The 12,943-nt window shown below is 40.4% G+C and overlaps 1 protein-coding gene across 31 annotated transcripts in view; it reads left to right on the forward strand.

The window, feature by feature from the left end:
* The window catches only part of adgrl2a (adhesion G protein-coupled receptor L2a), a 92,883-nt gene extending 81,013 nt beyond the window's left edge, over positions 1 to 11,870 (forward strand). For 5 of the 31 annotated variants that reach the window (XM_051377700.1, XM_051377672.1, XM_051377677.1 and 2 more), the window contains 9 exons: positions 874 to 965; positions 2,319 to 2,363; positions 2,667 to 2,693; positions 3,438 to 3,606; positions 3,811 to 3,939; positions 4,737 to 4,833; positions 6,439 to 6,567; positions 7,392 to 7,409; positions 9,298 to 11,870. In XM_051377700.1, coding sequence (XP_051233660.1) covers positions 874 to 965; positions 2,319 to 2,363; positions 2,667 to 2,693; positions 3,438 to 3,606; positions 3,811 to 3,939; positions 4,737 to 4,833; positions 6,439 to 6,567; positions 7,392 to 7,409; positions 9,298 to 10,148 — 1,557 coding nt within the window. In that variant the 3' untranslated portion in view covers positions 10,149 to 11,870. Of the gene's footprint in view, positions 1 to 873; positions 966 to 2,318; positions 2,364 to 2,666; positions 2,694 to 3,437; positions 3,607 to 3,810; positions 3,940 to 4,736; positions 4,834 to 6,438; positions 6,568 to 7,391; positions 7,444 to 8,637; positions 8,691 to 9,297 lie in introns of those variants that run through there. The other 26 variants (XM_051377680.1, XM_051377683.1, XM_051377681.1 and 23 more) reach the window with 15 other exon arrangements.
* Positions 11,871 to 12,943: the final 1,073 nt, after the last annotated feature.

Raw genomic sequence — 12,943 nt, forward strand, 5'->3', positions numbered from 1 at the left:
TGCACTATTGGAGACACACATTTCATTTTTTCTTTCTTAGATATTCCTTGACATTATTTATACATGCCTGGCTTGCAGTACAAACACAGTCTGGTTCCTCTGCTGTGTGAGTGCATGTACATGCTGTGTCAGGGACTAGTTTGCCCCAGAATAAATGTTTTTGAAGTAAATTATTTGGAGCGGCTCCTCGCTGGCCCATCCAGCCTTTGTGTCTCTAAATCACGGTATTGATTTTTAAGGTACCGAATAAATGCGCTCAGAAACACAGCACATAGTATCCTTGTCTCAACTTGATATGTGCCACTGGCTCCCCTAAGATTTAATACATTAAAACAAGCAAGCAAACGCCATCTCCCTTTTCCCCTCTTTCTCCTCCTCTCTCTCTTTTCATCTGTCCACAAGAATCGAACAAAATATACCACGTCCCCTCAAGCCTTTTGGAGCTGGTTATACCTTATAATATTTCACTATATGCATAAAATGATATGCAGTTGTTTTGTACAACAAGAGTGTCTCTTATTTCTCCTGCTTCTTTTCATTCCCTTCTGATTTTGCCAGACTGCTTCTGTGTGGCTGTTTCTTTCTCTTTCTCTTTTTTTTTTTTTTTTTTTTTTTTTACTGTGATGGATTTTAATGCATTTCCATGCTCTTATTGATATAGAATGACACTAAATTTGGCGCCAGTCGGCCCGTCTGAGCCCGGCTGGAACGATAGATGTTTATTGGATTAGTCTGTGGACATGCAGAGATTTGAAGGCTCTCCTCTTTTAATACTTATAGACAAATTAACAGTTTTTTTTCTTTCTCTCTGTCTGCTGTATCTTGAGTCATACATCTTCATGTATTAACACTGCCATTACTCTGTTTTGACAGCTCAATCTCATCTTCCTGGTCATCACAATGTACAAAATGGTGAAGCACTCTACCACCCTGAAACCAGACTCTAGCCGACTGGAGAATATAAAGTAAGTAAAGGGTCATATGCGGAACCCCCGCATTCTCCCGCTTATCAGCAATATAACACTGGTGCTATTCTGCCACTACCCCCAGGAAAACTAAGGCTATTTTACTCTTAAGGTAATGATTTCTATTGTTTTTTTGTTTTTTTTTACTTAATGTTTCATTGGAAAATGCATTACCTCCCCCACGTCCAAGCCTACTTTCAGTACTGGACTAACAAGTGAAATTAGAATATACACACACACGTATATATATATATACATACACATATCAGTTTTTAAAATAATCCAAATCAGATGGAACTTAATTATTTTGTCTCTATAGATTTCAAACGCTACACAGTTTTTTAATGAGACTTTTGGCAAGGCTTAGCTGTCATGATGACTTTGTGAGTCGTCTTTTTCGTCCGTTTGCTCCAAGCCACCGGCCGCAGAATTGCTCTGGCATGACACACATCAGTCTAAGGCAGCGATTTAACTATGCACTGTTAGCTGTGCTAGGGTGGGGTACAGTGTAACAGCTACCATGTGTGTTTGCCGCTGGAACATGTCAAACCTTTTTTTATAGATCCCAGAAAAGAAGAAATTCCTTCCCCACACAACCGCCACCACCCGACCACCACCCCACCACCCCCCTTCTAGTCCAGGCTCTCTGAGTCGCCTCAACATTTATGATGTGTTTTGCCTCGGGAAGGAAAGCAATGTTTTCTGAGGCACTAACTGTTTTGTTTTGGGTTTTTTTGTACTACTGTGAAAACAATATTTATTGCTGTTTACTGCAGACTGGATTTCAGGGCCTCTTCCATTTGGGGTTATATGGTTTTGTTGTTCGCAGTAGCACAGCCCTGTGTTAGTTTGCACCATTATATTTCAACTTCCCACCACTCTGCATAGGAACAGTGGTTGTTGCTATTTTCATCCAGTGTTTGTTATTTTTCATTTTTCCTTAATGAATGTGTGCAAACATTACTGCGCTGTGGTAAAACTGTAATCAGGAAGAACAGTCAGAAAAGGGCTTATTTAGACTTCTTGGTTTATTTGAGATAGACTACTCCCTTATCAAGGAAACCACAACAGAACACATTTACCGAACATGGTGGCACATGGTGAGATTGGTGTGCATTTGTACTTGGATGTGAGAAATGATTTCTCTTAAGCTTGTTTATACTGCAGAAATACGTTGTGTATTAATAGCTGTTTCCTTGTGGTCTTTTTCTTTGTGTGTTTTGTGCCAAAGTGAAAGTCAGTTTAGCACCAGTGTCATTGCATGCTGCATGTGAAGGCAAAGTTAACGCACACCCTCTCCTTTCTCTTTCTGCTATCACTCTCCTCCTCTCTCTGTTCTGCGATCCACACCAGTAATTATCGCGTTTGTGACGGCTACTATAATACAGATTTGCCTGGGTAAGCTTTTACTATATACCTCAGACATTTTTACCCACACAACACCACCCACTCATTGCAGTAAGGATAAATGCAAATTTAGCCACAGACAATGTGCTCTGACCAAATGCTTTACACAGATTTTTGTAATTGAATCATCAACAGCAAAACATACTCAGTTCTTGTTAGACGCTTAATTTCATTGCCTCTCGTGATTTCCCTTGGATCAAAGTTGAAGATATCTTACTCAAATGCGACTAACCCACGCTGTTTTGCGCTCTGATCTAATTGTGTTTCTCTCTTCCTGCTTATCATGCTCTCTAGCTATGAAGATAATAAACAGTTTATCAAGTAAGGACATGTTGCCCAGAAGTATCCTCTTCAGCTTGTAGTTTATTCTCTCTCCTCTTTTATTCTTTCTTTCTTTTTCTTTCTTTCGCCGGTTCACTCTCTCCCAGACTGCAGCTTCAAAGCCACTCATCCACTGTCTTTGTGACTGTTCACTTTCACCATGTCCATCATCTTCAAATCCAGTGTTGTTGTTGTTGTTGTTGTTGTTGTGTGTTTGAGCGCTGAACTGTGACCGCTGCTGGTGTCTGAAGGCTCCACAGGACCTTCACACACAAGGCGGGAGATCTCCTTTTTTCCTTGAACTCTTTCCACATCTGCCTAGTTCTCCAGTTCTGATAACACACTCACTAGATAAATATTTAGTATATGAAAGTGTAAAATGCTTTTTTAAGCTTGTTTTTTAAACATGCTGTGCTTTCTGATTATGATGTTCTGTATGTTCTAACACATAAAAAGTTATTTACAGAAAAACAGATCAAGGTTTTGCATCCGTCTTGTCTTGTTTGACGGCAGGAACTGCATTCGACTTTGGGCTGAGAGAGTGTGTGTGGATGGAGGGGTGGGGACAGTGGGGAAAGGGATTGTGAGGATTACATAGATGTCGTTTGTCATTTTATTGTTTTCCTCTCACCTGGTTTCCAGCTTAGTTTTTCATAGTTATGGTGATTACAAATCCCACTCATCATCCCCTCTGATCACTAAATGCCTCTCATGCCAGATTTGTTTTTTTTTGCTGTCCTCCAGATCCTGGGTCATGGGTGCCTTCGCTTTGCTGTGCCTGTTGGGTCTCACGTGGTCCTTTGGGCTCTTCTTCATCAATGAGGCCTCGATTGTCATGGCATACCTCTTCACCATATTCAACGCATTCCAAGGAATGTTTATCTTCATCTTCCACTGCCTTCTCCAAAAAAAAGTAAGTTCCTTGTCATCCACAGTGCTCAAAGACAGCCATTTTTACTTTGAAGGTGAAACGCTCCTGAATTTGAATTTGGGCCTGAAGAATTCACAGTGCACCACACGCTGATATAGAGAACAAACACTGCTCGCTTCAAGATCTTGGCTAAGTCATATGTAAAGTCAACACTCTATGTAAACACTTGGCTGTTTGCTCACGCAGGTCCGCAAAGAGTACAGCAAGTGCTTCCGCCACACGTACTGTTGCGGAGGGCTGCCAACTGATAGCTCACACGGTTCTGCAAAGACTTCCACTACACGGACCAGCGCACGCTACTCCTCTGGTACACAGGTAGACCTTCAGCTTCATAAAATCAAAGACTCACCGAGTGTCAAAACAGAGAACAATACACAGTTTCCTGCACACACACACACACACACACACACACACACACACACACACACACACACACACACACACACACTCATCATACAGCTCATTTACATTGTTATGAAGCCCAAAGTTTAAACAATTGCTCATGAGAATGTACTTTCATCATGAGCATGTAGGTATGGCACCAAAAAAATGAACATCATGCACTTTAGCATTAGAGGTAGATCAAGAGACACAAACATTATGCCACATTTTTATAAGCAGCATCTGCTGTACTGCATGAGTACCTTTCTTCTGTTCTGCCCCCTTTAGCACTTGCTTTTATCTTTTTTCTCACTAACGTCATGTGCATGGGAAATAGTACTGCGCTGTTTAAAGAGCACTGCAAGCACATTTTACTATGGGGAAAGCCGAAATTGCCAAAAAAAAACATTTGCTTTCTCCGTTTCCTATTAAAGGCTAATAGGCATTATTAGACAATCGCTCCAGATGCACTGTGCTTATAGAGCAGCACCCCTATCATACTTAAACCTCCAGCCTTATTCAAGGTACTGGTGACCTGAAGTCATTCAAAAGCTGACTCAGAGAAAATTAGTTTTGAGCATAAGTACTGCCTTTGCCTCACTGTAATACTAGTAGGCATGTGAGGGGCGATAAAGTCAGTAGTGTGTACATAGAAAATAAATGAAAGTTGATCTGAAAGGTGAGCGGGCTTTTTTTAAAGTCCTAATGACTGTCCCTTGTTGACCTGACAGAGTCGTATCAGGAGAATGTGGAATGACACCGTAAGAAAGCAATCTGAGTCCTCCTTTATCTCAGGTGACATCAACAGCACCTCCACCCTTAACCAAGGTCAGTTCACACCTCATTTCTCTCCACATGCACACCTATGCACACATTTCATCATCCAGCTAAAAATACCTCCTTCAACTTCCAATGATCCCACGCTGCCATAGAGGATCGTACGCTGGTAAACGTAATAAATGCCTTCAGCTCGAAAAGACAGAGCAGTATGGTAAAAAGTGAAAAAAAAAAAGATCTAGGCCTTTAGTCTAGTCTCTCTGTTCTGCCAGTGGAGGATTACAAAAATCCGTCCTCAAATACTCTGCACTGTCATTCTGGCCCGTAACGTCACTCTCAAATTGGGGCATGGCTAGAGGAACGTTTTTTTCTTTAAGTGCTGGCTGTCCAAAGTTCATACCCAGACTCAGGGGAAACACAGACAAAACTAAAAACGGGGAGAAAAGAAGTTTTATTTTAGGAAAATCTTAACACACAGAGAGAGGCCATTTGTTGCCTGGCATATAAGGTGACCTCTGTTACTTTACAGTGGGATTTATGAGGGAGGGAGAAAAAAAAACTGTCATTTATTATTTAGCTTGAGCACAAATATGATGATGAGAAGATGATGTTCAACTCTGGCTGACCTGGAGTGCTTAGTGTGTTGTTAGGCCTTCTGCTGCCTCTGAAATGGCTTTCCAAGCATGTGAGGGAAAAGAGGGTTTGCACCAAGGTAGTTTAACTTCACTCCCTCCTCTACCCTCCTCTGACTCTTGACGCTGCCGCTCTTTGCCTTCTCTCTCTGTTTTGCTGTTAATTCCCACAAGGTAAAACCTCACACCCAGGGCTTTGAAGCACATTTTGACTCACTGATACATCAGTAACAATATAGAAGCAGGACAGGGTTTTATTTTCCCTACAGTACCGTTTCCTGGAGATGTTAATGTAAAGGTTGGATATTGATCACTCCGGGGTGTAGTAGCCTAGTTACCCTGTAGAGTCAGTGCACTAAGGGCTCTATCTCCTGGAAGCACTTCCCTGTCATTAAAAACATCCCTGGAGACCTCCCAACATGACAGATGGCATTTAACACAGGTGATAAATGGCAGCAGAAATACATCAGATCCTTAAAACACACTGCAAGCTGGGGAAAAAGCTGAAAGAATGAAAATAGCCAATTTGAGTCTAAATAAAGATTGGAAGGATTCTGCACTTTGTCTTAGGGGAGATTTTATATTTGGACCTAATTCAAACAGTAAAATTGTCTCCCAATCACAGAGATACAGGGTGCTATTTTTGAAAAATTATATTTATTCAAAACAATAAGTAAATGTGACTTCTGAAAAGCACTGATGGCAGGATGCAATAATGAGCTTAGTGGGTTGAGAATTGGTTTGTAAATGAATGGCTTATGAATGATCTGCGGCACACACAATGAATGAAATGAAAAGGAAAAACCTGCTACTAACAACTAAAGTTGTTAAATATGAGGAAGGCCTGCAAAAGTTGCATATTTTTGGCACATGCAGAAGTAGCTGGTTTCTTGCCTCTCAAACAAACACACTGCACCCAGGATGACACCACATGACACATCATTTCTTTTCTCCATGAAACTTTCAATCACTGTCTGCTGACTGCGGCAAACTTATCTGCTCCTCTTCTGTCTTGCCACTCCAGGAATGACCGGGAATTATCTACTAACAAATCCTCTTCTTCGACCACAAGGCACTAACAACCCTTATAACACCTTACTGGCTGAGACAGTCGTATGTAACACCCCCACGGCTCCAGTGTTTAACTCGCCAGGTGTGCTTACTTAATACTTTCACCTACATTCAGGCTTTTCTTCTTTCTTTCTCTCCCTCTTTGTCTCTCCAGTTGAGTATACAGCAAGCCAAATGAAAAGCAGGATGTTCATGCAGTATCGCCTTTCCTTCTGAATCATTGTCTCTCAAATACTTGATACAGTACATACTGTGTGTGTGTGGGTCTTGCACATAGACAGTATACATTATGTGTGTATGTGTGTGTGTGTGTGTGTGTGTGTGTGTGTGTGTGTGTGTGTGTGTGTGTGTGTGTGTGTGTGTGTGTGTCTGTGTGTGAAAACGCACACACATTTTCGTGAAGGACAGAGGTTTTTGTGGTTTGTCTCGATCCACCCTCTGTGCTCTCATATTTCTCTTATCCAAACTCACAACGGGACATAATGATTAAGATGGGAAGGAGATACTACATGTTCTGCCTTGCGATAATGTAAACAGTGGTGTAGACCTGAGGCTGTAGTATAAACTGCATGATTATTAAGATTTATGCTCCTGAATTTATCAGGTGATTTGTTATTTTCGGTGTATTTTAGTGGGAGCTTTCCCCTTAAAACGTGTTAAACTGCAAGCAAAATCTATGTTACTTAACACAGAACAACTTAATGCAACGTTTGCATTAAGTTGTCTCTGTATAGATATATTTGGTTATAGCTTATACATAAAAATCACTATATCTCAATTGCACATGGCATTTAAGCATCTATCACACTGTTAAGACTGTGCTGCAATTACGTGTGCTATTCTGTTTTGAAACTGAAATGGCATCTTTTGTCATGTTTTGTGCTTTTCCCTTGTGCTTCCCTCTAGTGACCTACAGAGAGACAAGTATGGGAGTAAAACTTAACTTTGCCTATCAAATGTAAATTTTTTTCAGCATGCTTATTAAAAACAACCAAAACCCCGGCACAATCACTGGTTTACTTTAGGCCATTAACACACACTCAGTGAGCAAGTGGTTCACAAAATTATCCACCCAAATTCTACTCTAATCTGAAAAGAAATAAAAAAGATTTCTTAAGTCATTTGATGTAATCTTCAGGATCTGACAGCTTTATCGCAACTGGCCATTTCTCTGCTTCTCTCTCTTCTGCTTAATTTGTGATTTTAACCGACCAAAACTGTGTTGCTTTTTTCTGGCAGAAAGGAGCATTTATAACAGAGGTCCCTTTTTTTTTTCCTCTTTTCTTTCTTTGGTTTTTCTTTTCTCCCAAAATATCTGTCCTCCTGTGGCATTCGGCGGTCTCAGTGTCCAGTAGTATTCCCCTCACACCTTCCCAGACAACACCTGTCTGGACACTAAATTGCCTCCTAGCAGGCATAAACACATGGATGTCATGGCAGCAGCTGTTCTCTCTCCTTTTTTTTTATAGGTTTCTTGTCATGTTCCCTAATTTCCAATAGGCTCTGTAAGAACTGCACTTTTAACATGCCTCCAACAATCACAATGCCTCCCCTTTTTTCTTTGACAAAGACAAACATTGCTATAAAATTACCCATTAGTCAAATTTTTTACATCTGTTGTTCTACAAGGAGGCATGTTAGTCATAGCAGAGCACATTTTTCCTTTATCTCCTCTCTCAATCATGGCATAAGTAATATTTAGTCTTTTTGCTGCTGTTTTCCATGACCTCCATGCTTTGAGAAATTCCTAACATGACTGCGTCTGACCTCTGCAGCGGCTGTGTTATTCTTGAGCTGTTCTGCTAGTGACTGGGGTCTCACTGGGAACTGTCACTGTGACGGATGCCAAGTGCTGGGCTGCGGGCAAGCTCTGACCTTTGCCAGCTTTGGGTACACAAGCTGCCCACTAATGGACAGAAAGTGTACCAGCACAAACAAAAAAAATGAAATGAAAAATCTCCTGAAAATGAAAAAAAAAGGAGCTGTTGGCATTTAATTCATAAAAATAAAAGCTATTTAATGCTTGTTTATTTCATTTGCTGAACCCTTGCTCTTGCTAAGTTGCAGTTAAGACTTTTACTTTACGTTTTGTTGTTTTGAGTGATTCTTCTTCATGTTACAATAAATCATTTTACTTTCTTTTGTACATCAGCTGCTCTTAGACCAGATAGCCTGAGCAGACAGACATGATGTGAGTTGTCTAAAGTGAGTCTTTTCACCTGCTGTGTGTGGTGATGGTGGAGTGCTGCTTGTGGGCTCCCCTTGTAGTGAGAACAAAGATGGCTGTCCCATGTTGATACATGACTACTTTCCCTTTCTGTCTATGTCATCTTTTCCCATCTCTGTTCTTTTCTTTCCCTTGGCACATCCAACCTATTAGTTGCTAGAAAACCTGTAAGTGTTGTAGCTTGCCCATTTGTGGCTTCATACCTGTGGACATCTACTTTTGCCCGGTGTGTTGTGATGGTGATTACTGTTTCAGTTTGTTTTTTAATGTTGTTTGGGATCTTTTTCATTGCTTTGTCACATTTGTGGCAGACAAATGCACAATGCTCTGCTTATTAAAAAAATTTCAAAAAGGGAAAGTCCCAATGTATACATGAGAAAGTAAAATGATTTCTCATTGCAAATAATGCATGCTTATATACTGTATGTTAAGGATTGTGCCTAACTAACAGATTTACAGCATGGCTTAATTTGACTTGGGTCTTCTATGTGAAACTGCATCCTAAACAGCATTAAACTTTTTTTTATTTAATGATTATTGGTGTTGACTAATGTAAAATCCCCTCACATATCCCTCTCTTTCCAGGGCACTCACTGAACAATGCAGTGAGGGATACAAGTGCAATGGATACTCTACCGCTAAATGGTAACTTTAATAATAGCTACTCACTCCGCAATGGGGACTTTGGCGACAGTGTGCAGGTAGTAGACTGCGGCCTCAGTCTGGACGATGCTGCCTTTGAGAAAATGATCATCTCCGAGCTAGTACACAACAACCTGCGTGCCTGTAACAAAAGCCACCAACAACAACAGCAGCAGCACCCCAGTTTACATCATCCGCCCCACCACCAGCAGCCCCCACAGTACCACCATCACCACCATGCGGAGCGGGCTCCGCCCAAAGTGACGGTGGTCGGCGGCAGCAGCAGCAGCGAAGATGACGCTATCGTCGCTGATGCTTCTTCTTTGGTGCACATGGGTGACACAGTGGGCCTTGAGCTGCACCATCAGCAGGAGCTGGAGGCGCCACTCATCCCCCAGCGGACTCACTCTCTTCTGTACGCACCCCAGAAGAAGGTGAGGACCGATGGGGGAGTTGATACCTTTGTCAGCCAGCTGACACCCACCAACCCCGACGATAGTCTACAGTCCCCAAACAGAGACTCATTGTACACTAGTATGCCTAATCTGAGGGACTCTCCATACCCCGAGAGCAGCCCCGAAGTGGTGGAGGACCTGTCCCCTTCCAAGAGGAGTGAGAATGAGGACGTTTACTACAAGAGCATGCCTAACTTAGGGTCCGGCCACCAGCTCCAAGCCTATTACCAGATAGGCAGAGGGAGCAGTGATGGTTATATTATTCCTATTAATGCAGAGGGCTGCATCCCCGAAGGCGATGTACGGGAAGGACAGATGCAGTTAGTGACAAGCCTTTAAATGTATTTAAATCGTCCCCAAACCTCTTCCCGCCCTTTTGCAGCCCTGACCTCTCAGAGGACACACTAGGGAAGGGAAATGTGTTTTTATTTTTGAAGAGAGCCTAGAAGCCCCATCATACACACTAGCCATTTACAAACCCTCCTCCTCCAGCTGCATTGCCATCTACTTTTCCCCAAACATGCCACTCTACTTATCTTCCCTGCAGACCAACAGACTTGGTGCACAGCGATGGCAGTGCAAAGTTTCAGTGAGACTGTACATAAAATGCAGAGTCGAATTTCAATTTTAAGAGACAAGCCAACTATGTATTTAAATGTGCTGCTGCTGTTGAATAATTGAGAAAAATTTAAGGTACGAAAATAAAAATAAAAGACAAAAAAAATAAAAACATTACTGGCTACATCAGATCAGCATTTTCCCAGTCAAAAGGTTGTACATACACTCCCCAACATCCTCGTTGAAGCCTGTTTTTTTTATTTTATTGTAAACAAAACAACACCCCTGGACCAGGACATGGACTCTGTTTGTAAAATGTTCCTGATCAGACTGTTAGAAAAGGAACATAAGATCCTGGTTGTCCAGACTCTCCATCACCATGAAGTTTGGATTGTATAACCACTAGCAATCAAGCCCCTGGCCTTATATTTTCTCAACTGTACATTGAACTGTTGTCAAGGAAAATGGCTAAAATATATATTTTGTTGTATTGCTAGTGTAAAATAAAAAATCATGGGAAACCGTAAATATGAAGAAACCTTTTAATTGCAAAATTTAACGTTTGAGAGACTATTGTGTAGAAATTGCACATATGTTATACAGTGTGTTTATGGTTCCAACACTTCATTCATGGTAGTATGTTTGAACGTAAAGGCTTATGAAAAGAAAGGAGGATTCAACAAATTACAAAGATGCATTATCACTTTATCCCACTTGTGAACAGTGTTTTTTGCTTATTGAGTTCCATTGATATCGCCCATTGAAATATTTGATTTTGCCAAAATATCATTACTTTAGTAGAATGGGAATGCAAAAACCCAGTTAAAGTGATTTATGCATTGCACAGTTTTTTTGTGTAATTCTGAATGAAATAGATCTTTTTAGCAGTCATGGCAGAGTGGTGGGTAAGCGCAAATGAAACTGACTTTTGACAATAAAGTTTCTATCATAAATGTAGTTCTTCCGCCTGGGTTTGGACATTTTATTTATTAAAATCTTTCCAAAAAATAAATGGGAAATGTGTGAATATTTTCCAGCACTGGTATACATGCTGTACTGTAGCTCATGTTTTCTATGTAAACATGTTATCAAGGGGCTCATCACTTAAGACTGATGTAAAGTTCAACACTTGTTTAACAAATAAAATAAATGTGAGATTTTTTGTCAAATGCCAGTTGCTTTTTAATGGTTTGTGTTTTTGGTACTATTTGAGAAAACAGGTTGAATTATTTTGCTATGGACAAAATACACTTTTGACTCAGGTTATAAGTAAGTCCCGAGCACCTTGAAAGGTAAATTGGTGAATTTGTTTTGTAGGGGATTTATTTGCTTTTTGTTCTGCTTTTTCTTCCATCGCTGCAGAGTAGAGAGAACTCATTCCACCGTATGTGTTAGAGAAGCCAAATCTTTCCATGTGATTCAAAGATGAGAAACTCAGGTAGGAAAATTGCATTGTAAATGTTCCTCTGTGTGGTTGTAACACTAATAAAGGTTCGAAAATGACACTGGTTCACAGCATTGTCCACTTAGTATATTATTGAATGAGCACTAGTCCTGGCACCATTAAATAGCCCTGCACTACAGAAATCTTGTAAGATGTTGGCTTTAATGCCGTGTGAGAGTGGAAACGTGTCCACGGACCTAACAAGAGGTCAATGTTACACTTGGCTGCGGTTGTAGAAATATATTACACATAATATGTCCGAGTATGACACATATTTTGTCTAATTAATGTCTGCTGCTGCTGAAGCCCACAGTCAGTTCTTGTACGGTTTTTGCCTCAGGTAATGCTAATTTACGAAGCATTTTAATATAACACCAGTTGAGGCAGAGTGACAGCTCTCAGCAGGGTAGCTGGAAATTGCACTGTTTACCATTTGGCATTGAAGGAAATGACTCAGAACTTAGCAAAAATGCACTTTATGTCAGAGCCGGTGCACATAATGCTGTGTGGGCTGTGTGTTGTTTTGACTTTTTCCACAATTATGTGACATTTTGTGCAATTATCTGAGGCTACAAATTGTCATAGAAGAATTATGTTCTTTTTTTGTGATCTCTTGTACAGACCCCTCAAATGTCAGTTAGGAATCAAGTGTTGAGGTGATTGTTGACTGTTGAAAATGGCAGACTAAATGATGTGCATAATAATGAGGGGAAAAAAATAATATTGATTTCCATCCTGCATTGTAAAACATGCAGCACCATTTTATCCATGTACACGAGCCCAAATGTTTGAATATATTGGTTTTTTGTAATCCATTTTTTAATAATTATCAATATTATAAATCAGAAATATTGACATGACAAAACTGTAACAAAAGTTATTATAAAGAAAGAATTCATATTAACAAATAACCTGAGAAGGTTCTTCCCACACTTAAAGAGGAAAAACCTGCCTTCTGTACAGAATACTGTGTAAAAAAAATTTGACTGCAGTAAAGACTAAAAGCAATATCTTATAGTCAAGAGTAATTCTGACCTGAGAGTTCATTGTTTTTAAAAGCCCAAATTCACTTCTCACTCACAATTTCTGTTTGTTTACCTGTAAATAGAAAAGACAATGCTTTAGTGCAAGA

Source organism: Dicentrarchus labrax, unplaced genomic scaffold (genome assembly GCF_905237075.1).
Source record: "Dicentrarchus labrax unplaced genomic scaffold, dlabrax2021, whole genome shotgun sequence".
Taxonomy (NCBI): Eukaryota; Metazoa; Chordata; class Actinopteri; family Moronidae; genus Dicentrarchus; species Dicentrarchus labrax.